This window comes from Notechis scutatus, chromosome 3, assembly GCF_049901735.1.
Source record: "Notechis scutatus isolate UNSWTSFEM ecotype Mainland chromosome 3, rNotScu1.2, whole genome shotgun sequence".
Taxonomy (NCBI): Eukaryota; Metazoa; Chordata; class Lepidosauria; order Squamata; family Elapidae; genus Notechis; species Notechis scutatus.
In genome coordinates this window covers 41914599-41927480 of record NC_142011.1, presented here as the reverse complement: position 1 = coordinate 41927480, position 12882 = coordinate 41914599, and the positions used below count along the sequence as shown (strand labels likewise).

General features: G+C 35.9%; 1 protein-coding gene across 1 annotated transcript; it reads right to left on the bottom strand.

The window, feature by feature from the left end:
• Positions 1–398: 398 nt before the first annotated feature.
• WDR77 (WD repeat domain 77) lies at positions 399–12231 on the bottom strand. The gene is made up of 10 exons (XM_026675182.2): positions 11868–12231; positions 9798–9983; positions 8643–8784; positions 8510–8559; positions 6674–6744; positions 6403–6457; positions 4668–4739; positions 4458–4566; positions 2972–3040; positions 399–2268 (listed from the first exon to the last, which is right to left on the bottom strand). The coding sequence occupies exons 1-10, from the start codon at positions 11983–11985 to the stop codon at positions 2106–2108; spliced, it is 1035 nt and encodes a 344-aa protein (XP_026530967.1). The 5' UTR covers positions 11986–12231; the 3' UTR covers positions 399–2105.
• Positions 12232–12882: the final 651 nt, after the last annotated feature.

Here is a 12882-nt window from a genome sequence, read left to right as displayed (position 1 = left end):
GCACTGAAAAAAGTGACTTATGACCATTTTTCACTTACGAACTTGCAGGACCCCCATGGTCACGTGATTTACATTGGGTGTTTGACAAGTGACTCATACAGTCACAGTGCCCTGGGGTCATGTGATCCCTTTTTGCAAACTTCTGACAAGCAAAGTCAATGGGGAAAACCAGATTCGCTTAACTGTGTTACTAATTTAACAACTAAAGTGATTCACTTAACAAATATGACAAGAAAAGTCGTAAAATGAGGCAAAACTCACTTAACAAATTTCTCACTTAGCAACAAATTTTGGGCTCAATTGTGGTCATAAGTTGTGGACTGCCTGTAGTCCCCAATTTTATTAAAACCTGAAGACAAAAAAGACAAAATTCAAATAAACCAAACAAAAGTCACTAATTTAAAAATGAAGTTTATTTTAAAAACTGCCTTTCATTTGAGTATGGTTGTTATGCATTTCAGCTTTCACAAGTCATTGGGACAGTACTCAATCGTTAAGAACATCAAATAACTGTTTCTCTACCTTCTCCAGAAGTTCTCCTAGCATCTCATTACAAAACCATGATGTGCCACATCAATATGCCTATCATTTTTATTCCATTATGAAATTTAGGCTGGAATATAGTGAATAAAATATCACATTTATAAAAGCATACATTTTTAAAAATCAGTGGTGGACAACCGCAACAGCTAACATATTTTACACCAAACTTGCCCGTTTCTATGCCTTTCCCAAAAATGTGGAAGCTCATATTGAAAACAGGAGTTTGCAAGATTTCAGCCTTGATTTATACTCAAGGAATCCTGGAATGTTTGATACCTTCGGAATAGCCAATTCCCTTTTCCATTCATATGTATTTGGATGTGTTATATAATCTAAATTAAAGCAATCATATACCAAGTGTCTCCCTCCTCCCGCCATGCATTTCTAAATGTTGAACCAAACTAGAAGCCATAATGTAAACATATCCAAAGTCCTTTTCCAAGTAGCAAAGCAAGGGAATCTGCAGAACAGTGTCTAGTACAGTTTTCCCTAATTCCCAGATGTTCTGAAATTCCCATAATTCTTATCCAGCATATGGATAATTATGGATGAACTATGGGAAGAGCAACCCCAATGTGTTTTGAGAAAGCCCAATTGGGAAGGCTTTTCTAATGAGGATTGTAAGACAACTTAAAAGCAAACTGCACTTTAAGATTGATAGAACTTACAATATTACCATTTTTGTTATATTATTTATCACTCTGGGTAGGGGGAAGTAGAGTGAAATATTCAGTATCTGCTAAAAACAAAACTATGTAAGTTCTAAATACAGTAGCTTTCTGAAATGCTCTCTCTTTAGGGAAAGATGTGGAATTTAAAAAGGAAACTTAGAAGGCTGGGTAAGCTCCAACAAGATATGCTACGCAGAATATTTTTTAAAATCTTTTTTCCAACTGTTGTCTCCTGCCTTTTTTAAACAGCACATCCTAAAGTTAAAACAAAAAATATTTTACATGCATCTTGCTATTGTTACAAGTGAGGTTTTATCTGCAATGTATGCTAGAGAAACATGAAAAGAGTTGCTGTTCAAGAAACATAAATCCAACTATTGGATTTTATTACTACACAATTGAATGTGTAAGAAATTCTGTGTCAGGAAATTGGAGAAAGATTGTTTTTTGCTTCACACTAGAAGATTCCCCAACTAGAATGTCTAAATGGAAGCCCTACAACTAAACTGATGCATATGAAGTGAACTGAGTATATTAAATTATTAATCCGACCAAAATCTGGCAGGCAAGTCCAGAAAGGGCTGTCAGATTTATTCCACAGTAAAAAATACACAAAGAAAAATCGCATCTGCAACATTTTCAAGGTTGTATAAAGTATTGCCAACCAAAATTAAAGGAAACCAATTCTTTTGTATTATTGTCCAAACCACTATAAAACTTCAATTTCTTGTAGAATTTGACTGGCTGTAATAGGCAGCTGGAAGGCATCTTCTGTTCATCTAACTTGAAATTATTATAGGACCATTCTTTGCTGCATGGAACATTATTTAGCCCCATTATTTCTCCCCACAAAAAGAGCAATTCCAGAGGAAAGAACCCAGGAAGTATAAACTATGCAGTGATAATATCGTTTTTCCCAGAAAGGTGGTTATTCTGCACTGGGATTGTATGATGTAGAACTTGATGATCCCATCCAACTGTTGTCAATGAGTTTTTATTCAAGGGAGACCATGATAAGCCTGTTACAAAATCTCGATGAGACCGATTCCTAAAACTGGGAAAGATAGGAAACATTTCTGTTAGTTTAGAAATCCACAGGTGAGCTCATAAAGAAATAATTATTAATACCAGACTACCTGCAAATTACTAGGAGAAAGATGTGAATTGCTAAAATGAGGAAGAACTAATGTTTGTAAGCACTCCACATGGGCTTATCTGTAAACATAGACTATGCTCCTTCAAAAATAAGCCAATGAGCAAAAACTGCTTTGCTCTGTTCTTGAAGGGCCATTCTCCATGTAGCAAAAGGTAGGACGACATTATTATTTGCGTCATATGCAGGAGAGACAAACCAATGAAAAGGCTTCTGGAGGAAAGGCTCGTCCTCACTAAAGTCCCACCCATTTCCCCCAAAATATTCAGCCACTAGAGAGACATCAATCCAGCTTTCAGCCTGCATTTAATTTCCCAATTTTACATAAAGCCTTATTAGTGAAAGCCAAAGGAATATCCTCTTGATTTATTTAAAATGTTTATAGCCCACACATTATCTATTGGGATCTTCAGGTGGTGGAACACTAACATTAAAGATAATGTTGGTGTTCCACCATCTGAAGATACTGATGAATACTGGGTGAGCTATAAATAATTTAAATAACCAAGATGACAATCAAATCAGTAAGAGCCTAAATGATTATATGGCACAGAAACTGAGAGAATTGCAAGAGAGAAGTGGATTGAACTCTTTTGAAACTCACACTTCTGAAAAACTGGAGTCAAGAACAACGACAGAACAATCTTCACTGATAGAAGCCAGCTGAGGTGAACTAGAGGAAGAAAAAGCTTCTATTAACACATAGAATATTTTTATGTTTTTTGTTTAAATGTGACAAACAAATATGAGAGCTTATTAATGACATATAAATAAAAAATACATGTCATAGCAAAGAAAACCTTGTAATCTTTATGTTGAAACTGGGGAAGAAACAGAAATAATTATCAGATTAATAAGGGATACAGCAAACAATGTCATCCAAAAGGAGAGGTATAAAAGAGATTGTCTGAAGTGAAAAAAAAAAATACACTATATATTTAGTGAGTTCCAGAGAGAAAGAGTGGACTAGTTTACATACAAGAATCTTTTTTTGTAACAACACAACACAAGATGAACAAAGATAAAGTAGCCCTTGTAGTTTAAATCTGAAATTAAAAGATTATCAATATTTTAGTAAAAGGGAAAACTGGTTGGTAAAATCAATGTTGTACTTTAATTTTAGCCAAGTGTACCAATCAAGTCCTCTTTTGCTATACCATGTGATCAACTGAAAATAAAGATATCAATAAAAATTTATTGTAAAAGAAATGCTTGTGCAGAATCTAGAAGAATTAGTAACTTTTTAGCCTTCATTGTTTCAAAGGGAAATCTAAAGTTGAACAACAAATTTTTAAAGACAACTGTAAACTTGAAAAAGACTTTCCACAGAGACTTCCCCTTCTGTTTATTACTGAAGCAGAATAATCTTCCAGGTCCCAAGTGACAACCTACACCAGAGCCATGTGCTTCTGAATTATATAGATCTTTGTAAATTCAAATGGCCATGGGAAAGTTCTTCTAGATTTAGCAATTTTACAAAACACCACGGAAGGGAAGAAGTTTTGGCAGATAAACTATTTGTATATCCACTTGGAAAGTAAAAAGTGGTAATGCTTTTATAGTGTTTGTAATAGCAAGGCAGGATTAACAGGCCTTTTAGTTTTCATGCTGCTGTTCGTACAATGTTTAGAAAGCTTTTCTTTGTCTGGTGAGTGTATGTGTAATTATTATGAGACTGAATTAGTTCACTGCAGGATGAAGGCCTGCTCATGAAGATTATAGATTATAACCTATCAGGTTGATCCAATAAAGGTTGGTAGACAAAAACTGTCTTAATTGATTTTAAAAATGTATTGGCTGCCCATCTTACCACAGGATAATTCTGAGTGGCTTATAATCTTAACAGGATAAAAACTATATAGGGACATATATTCACTCAGCCACCTTCCATGACTAGAACCTGAGTCTCCCCACTCCCAGTCCAACCTCTTAGCCATTACCTCACACTGGCTTTCATATGATTATGAGATAATGTACACATATAGACATGAATGAGTTGACATCTACGAGTGAATGGCACATACATTTGTAAATAAAAATAACAAACTAGATACAGTTCCTTTTTTTTTTTTTTGACCCTGCAGTCCTACCTGTGTGCAGAAAAAGCTAATCCTGTGATACTACGGGAATGCACAGTTGAACTGATGATAGCGTCTGGATTCTTTGTGTCTATAAGTGCAATCATCCCACTTTCGTCACCTTTGAAATAACAATGGAGAACCAACAGCTGGAGTTAAATGGGTATTTAATATGTAAAAATATGTAATATGTAAAAAGGGTTTTTTAAAAATATTCCTTACCCAAAACAAAAGTCTCATTTTGATGTGGATGCCATGCCAGTGAGGTAGAAAGATTACAAGAGGCATTGCAGGCTGAATGGCAAAAAAATGGTAGAAAAAAATATAATTCGGTTTGCAAATCTGTTTCAGATAAAACAACTGATTGCTAGCTAACATTCAACAGAAACGCACACCAATAGACATTTCCTCCTTTAAACATGTTTAGTTAGCTTATTACTAAAAAAAAGCAGTTTAATACTTTACTCATCCATCTAAAAGTACCTGATTACCTAAAACAAAACATTGAGAAACTTTTTAGTCATTTATTTATTTCTTGTATTAATATTCTGCTTTTTCTTTGGGATCTAGGGGCAGAATTAGAATTAGGAATTCCCCTAATGTTATTCCCAGAACCACCAAGAAAGGTTGGTTATCTTGAGAATGCATCGTTGACCATAAGTGACCTTTCAAATTTAAGAGGAAAATGTAAAACAGTCCTATATTTTATGCTATACTATTTCAACTTTATATCTTTCGATTTTCCTTTTAGAAGACCAAAATCTAAGAAAAAAGATTGGGATACAAAGGGGCGGAGGGAATACTTAAAGCTGCTGTCCAGAAATAACTTGAGCACTTCATTAGATAACAGTATTATTATTAGATTCTGGATCCTGCATGCATTTCTACAATAAGGACAATTTAACATAAAGCTTTTACAATTCATAATTGGATTTCCTTCTTGAATTACATAATTCAAGTGACACCGTCTGCTGCAAATAACTATGTTAAGCACTGGGATTGAGCTGGCTTTTAGGTATATTGGTAAACCACTAGTCTTGGGCAGATTAATATACTCCATCTGTCTACATCATGCAGTAAGCCTCTTACCCAATCCCACCTCAAATCCATTCTTCTCATTTTACTGACTTGGAATAATATTTCTGCATTCCACAACCAAGAATTAAAGCCAAATTCGAATGTCCCAAACTCAGACTTGAAGTGAGTTTACACACCACAACTTAGCGATCATTAATATACATTCTGTGTATCTATAAAACTGCTCTAATGACTACACTGAAAACCAGAAAATAGACTCCATACATGAAAGAATTAAGCAAATTCTTAAAGCATTCCTACCATGAACTGTATTTTGTGATATTTTTTGCACAATCAATATTAAGAATGTATGGTTAAAAACATTCATTCCATGGAAAACAACCACATTTCTCTCTAACCTTTATCCTAAAGACCTCTAACAGCTCCTGCTGGAAACCATAGGTCACTGATATTTGAAAGTTACAGGCTGCAGTCACTTGATCCCTTGGGCTGCTTCCCTGAGATTTATCATCTTCCCCCTGTGAGACTGAAACGAGTGGTCTGACCCTAGACAGGCAAACTCTTACATGTATCCGTTCCCTGCCAAAAAGACCATAATGCAGACTGGGCATAAAGAGCCTTGGAATCAAAAACTTAAAACTTTTCCAACTTTTTGCCACCTCCAACTGTCTAAAAAAAATATTGATGTTTCTTTAGGCTTTCTACTGGTGGCAATGGATGAAAATACTCTATCCACCTCCACCAAGAAGTGGGTGGGCAGGAGTATATGTGAGTATGAGTATCTAAAAAATGGTATTCTTAGGATCTTCCAAATGGCTACTAAATAGCCCACTCAAAGGTTATGTTAGAGGGGAAAGACCAACATTTTTTCTACTTAAAGCAGAAACATTTCCACAAAACTATCAAGCATGAGACATACCAATTCGAGATGCTGGCTTTGGAGATCTGGTATCCCAGAGTAAAACCCTGCTGTCCTAAAGGAGTGCAAAATTAATAAAATAGAATTAAAAGTGAAATTGCCAACCAAAATATACACTCCAACATTCCAGTTTTGCCACATTTCGCCATTTCTTTGTAATACTGTACTGTCCTTTCATCCCTTTGATGATTTTAAAGATTCCATTCACTTTTGTCTTGAGAAAGTCTGAACCTATATCTACGGTAATTTAGAAATAAAAAGTGGACTTTACCTCAGCACAGGACAGGAATACTGTATCCTTTCCAGGGCAGGAGGCCACACAGGCCACTTGTCCAGAATGAGCTAGCCAAATCAAAACAAATAGTATCATATATCCCATTAATATGGATTATTTGCTTAAGATTTAAACCAAACATACTCCAGAAAACATCACTGCATTCACACGAGACAAAAACCTTTCTACACAAATGCAATTGAGAAGCTGCTCAGAAGGTGGAAATAATCACTCTCTCTCTCTCTCTCTCTCTCTCTCTCTCTCTCTCTGTGTGTGTGTGTGTGTGTGTGTGTGTGTGTTACAAACAAAAGTTCAAGCTCCCTTAGTCATGAAGTTCAACAGATAATCATTACTCAGCCCAACCTATTCATTAAATGTATAAAGTCACAATGGAATGAATGTGTTTGTGTATTATAAATGAATCCATAATGGGAATGAATAGCCATAAACAGGATTATTTAAGGAATGAGAATACTTCCAATTCAGACACAAAATCAACTTGAAACATATATCCTAGAACTGAGAAAATACATTTAGATCCACATTTCCTAAAACATTGCACTCAGTTTAAAGAAGGCATACTAAAAAGTTTCAAAAGGTATATAATTTTTTAAAATGTCTATACAATTTTAAAAGTTTGTTTTATAAAGCTTTAAATATCTATGCAATTATACAAGTACATTTTTGCCAAAGATATGGAAATAGAACGAAGCAGATATATTAATCTGCATAGAACGAGACACACAGTGCTTCTCTATGCCTTTTCCTGATTAGTACAATTTTTCTTCTTAAATAACTTTCCAAATAATCTCAAAAAGCAGACAAGTGAAACCTGGATAACAGACCTTGTGCAAAGGGAGTAGTAAAACAGAAAGTTTGTGGGGAGTTACTTTATAATGAAATATGATTTATTATTTCATGGTTAAGTGTTTGGTGGCTTTGTTGATTTGGACCACTTACAGCAAGTACAATTGTAAAAATATTATCAGCAGAATTCTATTCAGATAACAATCTTAATATCTTGCAGTAAAAAGCAATGTTTTGTAGCCAAAAACCTAAAATGAGTGCATTTCAATAATCCAAGAATTTCCCATGATACTTTTAATTGCCTGAAATCTATCTTGTTGGTATGACAATATTTTTAGTCATTTTGAGCCCCCACAATTAAAAGGTAAAAAAAATTCTCCTGGATCATCTCTTAAATAACTGCTATGGCTCAAAATGTTGACTCATCTCATGTATCTGCTAAGTAGAGTAATAATCCTTTGTTAAAAATTGAAATTGGGGTGCCTCTTTCTGATTTTAATATCCTGTTTTTTTTTAACATCCAGTTGTTCTGCAGTAAATTATTTAAATATCTGGGTGATTCAAAATTTTCATATAACTTTCTGTCTCCAATCCATACTGGACAGAACTCGAAACATGGCTCAGACAAAGGAAAAGGAGCAGCTACATGGCTACTCCTTCCGAATTCCCTGTAAAATGGAGCAAATCAGTCCTGTCCAGCATGGAAGGCATAGTCTTCATCCCACTGAGAGGATTTCAGCTAAAAAAATTGGATTGATAAGACTACTTGAAAAACAGTAAACCTATCACAACAAACTACTGGGTGTCTACTACTCATATACACTGATGTAAACAGAGAAAAGTAAGTAACTGGACATCAGTATGTTGAAGGAAGACATTTTAATTCATCTCTGCTCATTCATGAGGAGATAACTCTCCTCAAACCTCCCACATGAGAATACACTGGGACAAAAGTGAATCACTTGCAATTTACTTGGGAAGAAAGGCAGGATGAGTAAGGAAATATTTGGCAAGCTTGGTTCTTACCTCTGTACGTGCTGAGGACTGTTTGCTGAGGGATATCCCAGATCTTCACACTAGACATAAAAGTCAGATCAGGTTTATGAAAAAAACCCAGATGTTTTTATATAAAGCAGAAAAATAACAGCACAAGAGTCACCTGAAATCTTTGCTGCCACTGATAGCCTGTGTGTTGTTGGAAACAACACTCACAGTTGTCACAATGTTATCATGCTCATATTTACAGAATTTGTTCACTATCAGAGTCTCATTCTCATCCAGCTCCCAAAATTCCAGAGCACCTGAGGAACAGAGGAGAAGAAAGTCAAAACCATACACTGCAGCTTGATTGTCTTAGTCCAAAAACTTCAGTTTGTATATAACTTGGTGGCTAGGCTTGTCCTGGTAAGAATATAGAGAGACCACATTACATCTGTGCTTAAAGCACTCCAGTTGGCAATTTTAAGGCCCTAAAGATCAGGCTATCTGACAGAACACCTCGTTTCATATGAACATCCATCCATGTTTTTACAGATTGTCTACCTAAGTGTAACTAAAGTTGTTAAGAATTTGTCTGATTTGTAACCAAGCCTTCTCTTTTCAGTCTCAGCTCTTTGTAGCACATTTCCTATAGAGATGGATCTAATATTTCCATTAACTTTTTAAAAACCCACTAAAGCAAATGTTTCTGCCAGGCTTTAAAAGTTGGTTTTAATAGTTATTTTAAAATATATTTAAGTTTGCTATGATCATTGTTTCTAATGCCTGCATTTAGAAAAATATTCAACTGTAAACCCCCCCGAAAGATTTCAGTCCTGAGCAGTATGTCAAAATTAAATAGTAACCAAGTTGCTCAGCTGTGATATGTAGTGTTTTGATTTGTTCCATCATATTTCACGGAAATATGGGATATCCTAAACTACAATAAAATGCAGCTTCGTTACAAAACAATTGTTCAAGCACTCACAAGAACCTTCAATAATTTTTGTATCATTGACTGTTTGGTTAAATCACACATGTGGAACAGAAAAAGCAAAGAGAGAAGTAGACACTTTTAATTTGTCACTAGCTTTAAGAAAGATATAAAGCAAAATCCCAAGCTTGCATTTTGTATCCAAACTCCACTGTCCAGTTCCTCCAGAATATTCTGATTTTCTATAGGATCATTCTGCTATTTTCTGGAAGTGATTGTTCCAATATGGGAAGTGGTTTTCAACATTCTTGAATCATCATGTTCTAGGAAATTTCATTCTATCTTTCACACTATCTTTAAACTCTAACAAGTTTTAGGAGACAAATATCTTTCGACACTCACCTGAATCTGATGCTACCAAGATTCCTTTGTCTGCTACCCACTTCAGATCAGCTATTCCTGCTTCAGTTTGAACACCCGCAGAGCAAAAGCCTTCATTAGGAGCTCTTGATGTATCTTTGAATACCCAAATGGAACCAACCCAGCAACGTCCACTTAAACTGGATGCTCCCAGAAGCAGAGAACCATCTGAAAAGCAAAATTAAAAGAGATTAGTGTAATAAATATTTTAATGTATAATTAATAAAGCATACAAAGACTTGAGTTTTGCATTTTATCCAGGATTTTTGTTTTTCAGCAGAGAACTGTTCTAAAAAAAATATGTAATTTTGTCTTGACTGATGTTCTTAAATTCTTAGTCCAGTTTTAGATTCTATTCAAAGTAAGAGAGGGAAGTACAGGGATTTTTTTTTTTTTTTTTTTGGCATACAGTTGTGTTCATAAGTTTACATACCCTGGCAGAATTTATGATTTCTTGGCCATTTTTCAGAGAATATGAATGATAAAACAGAACCTTTTCTTTCGCTCATGGTTAGTGGTTGGCTGAAGCCATTTATTATCAATCAACTTTGTTTACTCTTTTTAAATCATGACAACAGAAACTATCCAAATGACCCTGATCAAAAGTTTACATACCCCAGTTCTTAATACGGTGTTTTGCCCCCTTTAACATCAATGACAGCTTGAAGTCCTTTGTGATATGTGTGGATGAGGGTCTTTATCTTCTCAGATGGCAAAACTGCCCATTCTTCCTGACAAAAAGCCTCTAGTTCCTGTAAATTGTTGGGCTGTCTTGCATGAACTGTACATTTGAGATCTTCCCAGAGTGGCTCAATGATACTGAGGTCAGGAGATTGAGATGGCCTTCACTTTATTCTGCTGTAGCCAATGACAGGTCGACCTGGCCTTGTGTTTAGGATCGTTGTCATGTTGGAATGTCCAAGTATGTCCCAAGTGCAGCTGATGTATGCAAATTTTCTTCCAGTATCATTCACAGATGATCTAGCTGTTTACCAAGGTGAAAATTTAGACTCAGGGCTCACCAAACTGTTACTTAAGATTTTTGTATAACTAAAAAAAGACCAGAGGATTGTTCAATTTGGGTAAGGTTTGAATCTGATTTTTTAATGACAAAAGTTTATCCATTTTTTATAATAATGATAAAAATACCTCCTGAGCATAAGATGTGCCCTTCAATCAACAGGGGGAGTTTGAACCTTCACATATGGAGAAAAGCTGTCTTTCCTGATTGGTGTCCAGGTTTACAGATTATGCACTTACACATGAATACTTTAAGACACAACTATAGAAACAGACCAAAGCACAGCGGTTGCTACCAGCAGTTTACATTCTTAAGTGATTGAGGACCTCAAAGAACTTTCATATAGCCAGCTGATACTTATTCATATTTTCTCTATTCAAATTTGAAACAGACATTTTAAAATGTTGAGATCACACTTTTGAAATCGACTGATCTAGAATAGAGGATCGTTGCCTACATCAGACAGACTAGCAACTACTACTGTCAATCCTGATCACGTGTTATGAAGGATGAGAATTGTAGGCAAGAATAGGTGGAGTTTGAAGCTATTATTACCTTTATTGTCAGAGTACAATATGAGTATAATGAGATTGGCTGTGGGAAGGCTGATCCTACAATAAGAGTTTTATACTCTGTGACGATTCAGAACATCGCAGGATAATTATTAGGTTTTTGCCATTTTTTTAAAAAAGCCAAACAATAGAAATTATAAACACATCAAAGAAGACAGATTTAAATAGCGTATAATGAATACGACATAAAAGTATAACAGCATGAAACTCGGTTCACATGGCAGAAATAGCCAATTAAAGAGAGGCTCCATCTGAGAGCGGAATTCACGAGAAAGATAACGTGGGCATACGACATCTCGGATCCCAAGCCACGAGAACCCCATAAAAGATTGCAAGATCTCTGAAATGCAGCCTGTCGCCATTCAGACGTTCGGGGCTGCACCTGCCACTATTCCCAGGCAGCGGTGGTGGTGAGTTGTAACAAAGGGCGCCTGGGGACACCAAGTACTCAAGGGGTACCTGTTCGGTAATGGGCCCCGTCCAGGTGGCGCTCCATGCAGGCGGGAGCGTTGGGCGGAATATTCCACTCGGCTTCTGCCTCCACTGCATGGCCGGGACTCGCCTTGGCTTCTTCCATAGGTGCAGCAATGAAATGCAGTCCAACAAACTCAAGCAAGCCCACGTGTTCCAAAAAAAAAAAGACACCCGTACCGCCCTGAGAGTACTGTCTATCTCGCGAGAACTTCCAAAATACCCTCAAGGCGGAGTTCAAGCCTATGCATGCTTCTCTCGCGATATTTTCCTAGACCATATCATCGAATTCTGTAGAGTTGGAACCAACTCAGTTTTTAGCAACTTAAACTGTATGGACTTCAACTCCCATAATTCCTCAGCCAGCATCTCGCGAGAACTTCCAAGATTCCCTTCCAGGAGGGATTCAAGACAGTCAAAGATTTTCTTGCGGTATTTTTCTAGACCACAGAATCAAACTCTATAGAATAGAGTGTGAACCAATAGAGTAGAATAGGAACCAAACAGAACAATGTTTCTCAATCTCAGTAACTTCAGTTGTGTGGACCAACTTCCAGAATTTCCCATTTAAATACCCCATGTGGCTAGGGAATTGTGAGAGTTAAAGTTCACTCAACTTTAGTTGCTGAGCTTGATAAATACTGAAATAGAAGACACTTTAACTGAAGAATCAAGACATGATGGAAGCAATTTAGGTTATGAAGCTTAACCGTTTCTCCGTGCAGGAAATACATAATTGCTCATTCATTTTGGTTTTGATTGTAACAACTTCGGAGGTTCATTTTAGAGGCGAAAGAGGATATAGACATGTTCTATCAAAAAAATAAAATAGTGGTATTGGCTTGCCTTGAACTGATCTCAACCGCAGCCTGGAAAAATGAGAACAATTGTATATTTAAGTTGTGGGATGATAGGAACCACTGTCAGTTTTCCAATTGTTTAAAATGATCTTATCAGATTTTCCCACAAACTGAAGCTTGAAAAAAAAAAGAGCATAATATTT

Excerpts from the sequence above, each read along its gene's own strand:
- WDR77 (XM_026675182.2), bottom strand. The coding sequence starts at position 11,985 with ATGGAAGAAGCCAAGGCGAGTCCCGGCCATGCAGTGGAGGCAGAAGCC. Across the intron at positions 6,458-6,673 it reads TATTCCTGTCCTGTGCTGAG|GACAGCAGGGTTTTACTCTG; the intron begins GTAAAGTCCACT and ends GCACTCCTTTAG. Across the intron at positions 4,567-4,667 it reads AAATGAGACTTTTGTTTTGG|GTGACGAAAGTGGGATGATT; the intron begins GTAAGGAATATT and ends GTTATTTCAAAG.